Here is a 9,981-nt window from a genome sequence, read left to right on the forward strand (position 1 = left end):
GTCAGGGAATAGAGCTCCTACTCATTTTTATTTCACTTTTAGCATTTGTAAAATCCTTATCTTCTCTTCATCTTCAAAAACCTGGGTTGTATTGATGATGAAAAAAAAAAATCTCTGCCCACAGCATCTATAAAGCAAATTCTAAAAGCAAAAGTAAATACTTAGAACAACTGAAATATGCATGTGTATGTGATTTATCTTACCTCAGACTCTGTGACAAATAAACAAATGGAAAATAAGCTATTGAAGCTAGAAGGTAATTTGATGCCTCTGTAATACTGAATTCTACATCACTTGCAGAAACCAGAAGTCAGTTTGTCCTGAAATGGGTTTTGGGGGGTTTCTATTATACCTGCAACATAAGGTACTAAGATTACACACTGCGTACTGCCCTGTGTGACTGTTCCTATCTTCTCTCCATTCTAAACTCTGTTCTGTTCCTCTTGGGTCTTCAGGATACCGAATGTCAGCCCCTCAGCACTGCCCAGAGGACATTTTCAAAATTATGACGAAGTGCTGGGATTATAAACCTGAAAACCGCCCCAAGTTCAGTGAACTTCAGAAAGAACTCACTGTCATCAAGAGGAAAATCACACAGTGACGGAACAGTGCAAACAGCTTCTGGGACCTGGTCCTCCAACAGAGTGACACTGTTCTCATTAACAATGAGTTTATACTGCATTACCTACAACAGTCTTCTAAGGTGATTCTTGTTATTAACTGTTTTTTTAAGTATGTGCCACTGACAGAAAAAAAAGGCAAAGGCCAATGTATTCCAGAAACAGACACTCTTACCAAGGGCTTTATTAGCTCACCACAGCAATCCTGCCATTTTAGGCCATTGTAAATAGAAAAGCACAGCCCCTCAGTGGGAGGGATGATCAGATCTTTTACATACCAGGACCACTGATGTTTCTCAAAGGTTTTCTACTTCAGGCACAGTTCCCAGGCTGCTCTCCTGTGCCTCAGACTGACTCCATGGGTGCTAGAGCAGCACTGGTAATGCCATTGTCTGCAAGACACATTCCAACCAAAAGTGACTTTTTGCTCTGCCAAGGCAAGATTCTGTTTGTCAACATCATTTTCTATTGGGAGCTAGTTGGACCACTTAGGGTCTTTCTCTTCTTTCTTGCCAGAAAGAAGTGCAGTGTGAGAAGCATCACACTCCTCTATTATTAGGAAGCTAATTGTTTCCCTGCTCCTTGGTCTGGGTGTCGGACAGTGACGCATGGAATGTCCTCAAGAGCATGCTCTTAGGGTTGCAACAGCAAACATCTTAAAAAGATGTTTTTGAGAGCTGTGTGTGTGGGAGACAGGTCTGGAGAAAGGAACAGCTAGAGAAAGAGAAGGAGAATATAAAATCTGCCTTCTTTTCAGAGTTTTTACATACTCACACACCTTTTATTTTATGGTCTGAAATCACAGGAAAAGTTCTAAGAAATGTTTTCAGAAGTTCATACTTAAAGCCTAATGGCAGCAAAAAAAAAAAAAAAAAAAAATTTAGTGAAACTATAAAGCACACGTCCACAGAAATAACAGCCTACTTTTGGTTAAGTTACTTTCACCTCAGAGGAGGCATCCTGGTATTTAATTCCCTTTATTTGTGTCCGTTTCCAGAGCCAAAGGAATTTCATGATTCTAGTTCGTAAACACACGGATGTACGTACACACATGCACATGTGCCTGCATACACACACACACACATACACACACACCATTAAGCAGTAGTAAATGGTAAAGAAGTTAAGTGAACGTTATTGAAGAAGATAGAGGGGCATCCCTCCTGTTTCCACTTTCCCCCTTCATTTACCCTTACACTGCTGCCAGGAACGTATCCTTGTCTTAGGATAACTTTATCTTATCCGACCCGTATGCGAGCACCGTTCTGGAGACACGTCATGTGAATAAGATGGAACACAGAGTTAAGAGGAGGAGTCTGTTGAGCTGCATGTTAGTTGCATCCAGGGAACTTACCCCGTGTTCTGTATATAGTTGCCTCTCAGGATAAATATGTGTGTAGGAGATGGTCACACTCAGGGGTAAATGTGGCTTGGGAGCTTTTACTAAGTGCTCGGGCCTCTGTTCAGATAAATAGCACCTTAGTGATCATTTGGTTATATCCATTGGAAGAGCTTATGGGATAGAAAATTCCTCCTTTCCTCTCCAGCTGTTGTTCGCTGCTTAGGAATACCATCGCACAGAACTCACACCCAGTACTTTGAAGAGTATAAAGGATAATACTGAAGAGAACAAAATAGCTTGAGTCTATCATTTCAACTTCCTTGCAAATTTTGTACACATTTGATAATTACTACATCCAGATCAAAATAAAAGCCAAGTAAACTTGCCCTCAAAATATATTACAATATACAAAGCAACTTTTTAAAAAAATCAGCAATGTATTCCTTTCTGTCAAATACGGTAAAAAATTGAAACTTCTTTTGATGGCCTATATTGCGGTAAATCGAAGCCCGGATGCATTAAGTGCTTGCTGTGGTCTTCAGGCACTTGCCAGTCTTCAAAAGAAGAGTCAGGTGGGACATTTTTACCCTTTGTCCGTATTTCCAAATGAATCTCTTCATGATATTCTTTATTTAAAGAAAACAGACCCTCATCACTTACTAGCCTCAACGCTAAGCTCTCAGCAAGGAGAGGGAATGATGGTTTTGGCTTTAATTTTGTGAACAAGACCTGAAGCTTAATCTTTGCATTCTGGTGTAAAGAGTGAACATGGCATTGATATTTCCCTCATCCAGGCTGTTAGAATTTGCAATTCACATCATAACTCTGTGCTTAAATTAAAGAAGCTTTTCAAAACATCGTGACATCTGCAGCATTTAAATTCTATTTTATTCTTTGGCCCAAAGCAGGCAGTGGTATAGTTCAGGATTAATCACTCATTGGGAGTCTTTCAGGATAAGTTGTATGGAATATTAAATTTAATATAGGCGCATGCATTAAGAAAAACTTATGCAAACCATTTTTTTACTGTTAATTTTGTTGTGCTTAGAGCATAATTTATTCATCCCTTCTGTCACTGATAATTATTGGAATTATGTACTTTAAGAGGCTAATCCATACCCAGAAAGCACACATACAAATACCGTTCTGAATCTGCAAGTTGATGTAGGGAAAGAAGGCTTCAGAAATGCACAAAGCCTCATAACTTGTTTAGTAAGAAAACAGAAACCAAAATTGCCACTAGACTGAATGTAATTAAGCCAGGTCACAAATCTGTGTTGTTAATGGATTTTCCAAGAGTTCCATCTATCACTCCTATGCAGTTCCTGTCATAATTCCTTAAATTTATGAGTACAGAGTAGGGGTGGGGGTGGTAATAAGCCCAGGCAGCCTGACTTACCTGCATTTTTTTATCGTGAATCACCAGCAAACCTTTATGACAAATATTTAGGTAGTTCATCATTTTTCAAGAAATCTTTTAATGTTAAATTAACATTTATTGCCAATATTTGAAACCTAAAATTAATTTCATATTCCATGCAATCTAAGGCTACTTCTCAAAGCCAATATATTCTTTCTCTTCTAGAAAAATAATAATAAAGGATTAATAAGTTTTATTTAAACTTTTAAAAACAGAGGCCTTATTTCAGCCCATCTCACCACTGAGTCCCCAGTGAAAGGTCTCATGTAATCCTTTCCCTCTCATCTCCCAAATTTAATATAGGCAATAAAGTTCTTCATCCATAATTCACCATTTTATCACAAATACAATATTATTGAAACATCTTACTAGCAGATCAGTATAGACCATGAGCCTAATTGTATTAGCCATTGTTCAGTACACATTCCACAACTGTTTTTCATTTGAAGGTTATTTTTAAAAGAAAAGCTTATGTTTACTCATTGAAATAGGTTTAATTTCCTTTAAGCCATAGTATGGCTTTCTTGTCTATGTTGTATTTTGGTTTTGCCATATAGTTTTTTATAGTTTGGCTAATACCACTAAAATAACTCTACAAGATTGTGTCAAGAAGAAAGTGTTTTAGTTATCACATATGCCCCACACTGAGAACCTCGTTAGTGGGATAAACCTAACACTTACAATGCAAAAATCAGCGACAGCACATTGCTGTCGTTCAGTTGTCTCAGGCATTTATTCCGCTTTCAGGGGCTTGCTTGTGATTAGGAGATGTTCTCAGACTGTACCTGACAACCAAAGGGAGGAAACCCTGTGGACACTGTTTTGTGGCCAGGGGTATTCCGAAGTGAGACTGATAGACTCTGCAAGGAGGCTCTCTGTCTCAGCACTCTGCTTTTTACACGTACTCCCTTGATCACACCACTGACACTTTAGAAGTTTCTTAGCAACAGAACTGATTGTCCATAAGCACTCTTCTGAGTCATGTAAAGACCGACTTTTGTATTCAGGTCAGAGCCTTCACACAAAACAGAGAATAACACAAAATAGGGCAACCATGGGGCGGGCACTGAAAAAGACACATCTTCTTTATGTATTAATATGTTAATTAAATGGAAACAAAGATTTTATATGAAAATGAGTTTATATTACATTCCCATTATACCATTAAGTTAGCATGAAGTTTACCATTAAAATAAAGTTACCCCTTTTATTACTAACTCTGATTTGCTTATGCATACCAGAAGTTTTTTATTAAATATTTTAATTTTATTTATTTTTCTCTGTTTTGGTTAGTTTCACATCAAGTCTGAATCCAGTATTACTTGGGAGAATCCAGAATTGCATATTCATTTCTACAAAAGAAAATACTCATGTACAAGATTACCTACTTGAAGGAGATACTGATAGTCTTAGAGTCCCATAAAATTCTCCTTTAAAGAATAATGCTATAATGCAGAAGTTGTATAAACTACATATCTTGGTCATAATTCAATTTAAGGAAATATTTCTTACCCCTTGAAAACCAGCCTACCGCCTCATACTGATTCAAAGATTAAGTTCTGAATTGTTGAGTATAGACATCAAGACTCACTTAGCTCACTAATAAGGACGGAGAGTCTTAGGCGGTGGAAGGATCCCGCTGAACTAAATTCCAGTCACTTTAAACTGCACGGAAGTAATGAGCACAGACTTTAGTTTGTCTGTTAATAAGGAGCTGAGGTGGGCATCTGCAAAGGCAAGAGAGCAAAGAACCCGTTCTTCTAAGACACAATGGTGCAGCCGCTGCAGAGAGTGTGGAATGATTCAAGTGGAACAGACACTTGGATAATGTCCCTAGAAAGCCGGAGGAGACCAGTGCCTCCAGGCCAGATCCTTCCCTACAGATAATTAAAAAGATACAGAGCCAAAGAAGCAAAAGAGGTCACCCACCAGTATGTGGGCCTTAGTGGGAGCAAACCAAATCCCTCTCCCTTGCATTGGGAGCAGTTTTCTATGCCTGGCTCTGGGCACCCCATGCTGCTGGACCATTGTCTTGCTGACTAGGATCTGGATCTATCAACTAAGGTCCCTCATTATTCATTCTTTGTTACAAATTTCTAGTTGCGATAGGGCGTAGTCGCCTCAATGAGAGCACTCGGATCAGCCCTGTTTCCCCTCCTGACTAACGTCCACTAACTGGCTCCTGGGGTCATGCGCAGAGGGACCTTCCTGGGGTGAGCTCTACTCTGGGGAAACGGAATTCAGCAGGGAAGGAGGAAAATGAACAATGAACCAACTGAACAATGTTTCTTGTCTTTGTCCAGTCATGTTTGAGGGGAAAGAATTGTAGAAATGTCCCCAAAGCCAGTGGTGGTGCAGCACAGCTGAGCTGAGATGCAGAAGGCAGACCCAGAGGCTCGGAAAAACCAAGACTGAAGGGGTGGGGGGCCAGGGCAGTGACAGAGTCCCCACGCAAAGCTGCCCCAGGGCTAACCTTCAAAGAAATGCAGCAGCAGTGAGAGAATGCCTGTCCTCAAAAGGGGGTTTTGAGGAGCTTCCTGCTGTATGTTATTAAACATTACATTCCTCTCAAGCCTCTACAACATTTCTTAAAGGACACTGAATTGGATATTGATTTGATTTTCTTTTATGCCCCTGATAATCTCAGGAGGTAGCCACTGCGCAATGAAAAATCACCCTGGCTGGGTTTTTCCATAAGGCCTGGCCTGCTCCCCACGCAGCCCACGAATGTGTAGGGTAGGTGCCCATGGAGGACGTTTGCAGGGAAAGCTCCTGCTTTTTATTTTATTAAAGGAATCTTGTAGTAGGTATATCTGCCTGCAGCATGAAGACAGATTTAGCCTCCCTCCTTGCCAGCAAACTTGTAAGAACCTTGAAACATGAATATTTATTTTATTCTAAGGAGATTCAAATTCTGAATTTCTAAACTCTCTTCCCACACATTCCCAGTGAGACTAGCAGATTCAAATATTCTACAAAGAAGTGTTCTAAGTGATAGTAAGGACCCTGGTAGCAGAATTTCATCATGTGTTTTCTCTCATCTTTATTCACTCAGGAAGCTTTTCCTGAACATCTGCCACGTCAGGTACAGGGAACTGTGCTGGGTGCTACTTTTTTTGTTTTTGTTTCTTGTTTTTGGTTTTTTTTAACTTCTGGTTGGTATTTCCTTTTCTCATATGCAGCTACTAACAGGAAGGCCTTTATCATCAGCCTTAATTGGATAACATCGCAATGGCCTTAGACCAGAGAGTTTCTCCTCAGGTGCTCAGGATGCCCTGCCTTGTAGGGAACTCCCAGGCATCCATTTACTGAAGCCAACTGCACGGCCACTCTGGGAGCAGCCCCATGGTACATGCAGCTTAGAATATAACTTCCTTGTCGTCCTTGTGCTGGAGACAGGACAAGTGGGTAGAAGCCTTAGTGGAGTGACACTATCAATAGAGGCTCTTGGGAGATTTTTCCTAGGACACAAAGACCACTCTGAGCAGGCATGTCCCAGGGAAGCACCCTACCTACATAGAAATGTCAGAACACTAGCAATGACTACTCTATCTTAAACCCCTGGACATATTCAATTTTACCATTCCTCTCTTCCATGCCAATATTTTGTGTTGTTCCCTGCACATTCCCTATGCATAAACGTCTAAAATTATTTTAACTGTGCAATGCTAAAGACTTTCTCCGTAGATTCAGAAAAGAGGTTCACGGACATGAAGACAAGTTCAGAATAAGCCACCTACCTAGATATACAAACCCAAGAGCACCACTGTGTTAAAACCTCAGCTGTACTCTATACTTCCCCCAAAGCAGTACCCTTCCTAAAAAGCCAAATATCACATCTTTCTCCCATTTGCTAAGAACATCTGTAATATCAGAATAAGCACATGGCAGATACTATCCAAAGCAGATTCTAAAGTGATACTAAGAAACCAGACTTTGGTCATTGGACAATAGAAACACCACCTCACCCTTATGTGCTCAGTTAAAACATCCTTGCAAAAACTACAACCATCTAGGCAATCCATCTGGTCACAGGAGGGAATACCTTATTTTGAAAGTATAGGACAGATATTAGTGGAAAAGGTCAAAGCTCTGAGCAACACAGGGTAAATGTAAGATGGCCATAAAAAAAAAAAAAATCCCAATTCCCATACCAAAGCAGCAAAAATTTGAGTAACGAAAATGAAGTATAGGAGTCCAAATTCTTATTAATATTTTCTTCATCTAGCTCTTGTCAAATTATACAACCTGGGGGTCTTTTGAGTTGCCTGAACAATCTTTATGAAGTTTAAACCTACCCACCTACCTCCAAACAGAGGCTCAAATTTCTAAGTTGCCCTGCCTGGATTCAAAACTTCGGTGTCTGAGAGAGTGAGATCTGGAATCTGTTTTTCCTGAGATCAGGCAAATGACCATCCTTGTAGTCTTGGCCAGCTCGCCAATCCATGCCTTTGTTCTTCTTTAAACACAGAAGGGGGAAAAATTAAAAAGCAAAACACCCTATTCTGTAGGAATTTTCCTTTCACAGATAACTTGACTAGGTAGAAATAAACTTGCCTGCCTGCTCTTAAGAAATGCCAGACTGCTGGAAGGAAATGCACAGGGCAGGGTGCCCAGAACTGTTCTTAATAGGACTGAATGTTTTCTCCTAACCCAAAGTACAGCACACTTCTTCTAGTTTGACTGTAGAGTGCTTTGAAGGCCCATCTCCTGGCAGTCTGAATTGTTTTTGCTTCAAGCAAAAGACCATGTCCCATAGAAGTGAATTTATTCACTATAATTCTTCCTCAGGTGCTAGGCCTTTCTTGCAAATGTACAGAAAATATGCACGTTTTAATAAGATTTATTATTTTGGCTTTAGAGTCAGAGAGATACGTTCCACAAAGTTCACCTGGTTCCCCACAGCAAGTGTATTTCATAACCCTACAATTCTAAGTCCAACCCCAGGTATAGACTCTGAGCATCAAATCATAATCATAGATAAAGGGGAGTTGGTAGGGAAGGGTCTTGGTTGGGAAGGGTCTTAGTTATTCCCAATTTGTGACCAAAGTGGCCAAAGATAGGAAACTCTTTCACTTGATGAACACTTCACTGCACCATATGAAATGTCAGTTCCCCAGGATCATTCTGTGACCCAGTCTGACTCTCAGAGCATGCCAGGAGTGCACACTTCATGACCAGTTTGAGCATTTTCCTTCAGAGAGTACAGAGCTTTCTCACTGCAACAGCTTTGTTAGTCAGACATCTTCAGATTTCATATTTATGTTTAAATATATTAGAAGCAACACAAGTATAATGGGGGTGTGGGGGGGGTGAGCTCTGCCAACTTTTATGTTATGGCCTTCTCTGCTGTTCTTGGTGGGTTCTGGGGAGTACCCTGGAAGGATGGAATTCTCTGAAGTCATACCCAAACAAATCACATAGGGTTAGGAAAAGCCAGATAAATGCAGGAGAATAAAACCAAATTGTCCAGGTCCCAAGAACAGCCCTGACTTCTTCAGGAACCCAAGCAAACTAAAAGCAAAGATGAACTATACAAATAGTGTCCAGGCCATTTGACTGTGGGTAGCCCGCTGGATTAAGACACTGCCATTTTCCTAGCACGGGTCCACAGTGAGTGGTTGCAGAAATTCAATTTTCTGGGTTGCTTCCTCTTCCCTTTGATAGAAGATGATTTTGAGAAGATGGGGTACAAGTGGTGCCTGCTCCCAGCCTGCCAAGGTGTAGACCTTCCATCGATAAGCATCACTTTGAGCAAAACACTCCTGTGGTTTACCGTTTCCCTCTAGTGCCAACACTATCAGGTTAAAGCACCTTTAATCTTTTTTGTTGCTGTTTTAAAATAATTTATTTGTGAAATGAATAAAAGAAACACTGGAAATAGGGTGCTTCTTATTAAAAAAAAAAAAAAATTCAAGTGTAGAGCATACCCACAAGGCCTTTGGTGAGTTTCTCTGGCTTTGTAAACAAGTCTGACAATGAATGACAGCTAACTATAGAAAACGGTTAGTTGTCTGTCTCTGACCATTTTTTAACTCTGGTCTGTATTTAACACTTATTTATTTGTTAGCTTTTACATCCAGAAGAAAATATACTTTCAACTCTAACATTGTACGATGTTTTTCAATTGTTTTCTGATTTTTTTAAACATGATTTCACCATTTTTGTAAACTTAGATCATTTTCGAATAGCCTTTTTCTTTTCCGATAGACCAATTACCATGCATAGGTCTGCAGAACCTTTCTTTTTACTGTATTCTTATAATAAATGTAAAGTATTTGTAGCAAACTGTGCCATGTCTTGTTTAATGTTTCCATCATGTTTATATTTCACTTCCTTTCCCATATAAATACGTTCTAAGTAGAAGAAAAGGAAGGAGAGATTTCCATGGTAACTGGCCTCCTAGGGATGTAACTGTGCATAAAAAATTATTAGCTTTCAGTTTCTCTGTAATTAAGCTTATGAGTTCTGATGATAATGGGTGTGTGTTGCTTAGAGTCCAATCACTGCTCCCTCTATTTGGAAATCAAAACCGAAATGTAATTTAAGTCCCATTTCTCTGTGTGGACTGGCTTTTCGCCAGGTTTTTTTGTGTTGTT

General features: G+C 39.8%; 1 protein-coding gene across 5 annotated transcripts in view; it reads left to right on the forward strand.

Annotated features, from left to right (window-relative positions):
- FER (FER tyrosine kinase) overlaps nucleotides 1–9,670 on the forward strand; it is a 470,546-nt gene extending 460,876 nt beyond the window's left edge. For all 5 annotated transcript variants that reach the window (XM_045087150.1, XM_004761299.3, XM_004761301.3 and 2 more), the window contains one exon: nucleotides 456–9,670. In XM_045087150.1, the coding sequence (XP_044943085.1) occupies nucleotides 456–601 (146 nt within the window). In that variant the 3' untranslated portion in view covers nucleotides 602–9,670. The remainder of the gene's footprint in view (nucleotides 1–455) is intronic.
- Nucleotides 9,671–9,981: the final 311 nt, after the last annotated feature.

This window comes from Mustela putorius, unplaced genomic scaffold, assembly GCF_011764305.1.
Source record: "Mustela putorius furo isolate JIRA1106 unplaced genomic scaffold, ASM1176430v1.1 tig00001063_pilon_pilon_pilon, whole genome shotgun sequence".
NCBI classification, from domain to species: Eukaryota; Metazoa; Chordata; class Mammalia; order Carnivora; family Mustelidae; genus Mustela; species Mustela putorius.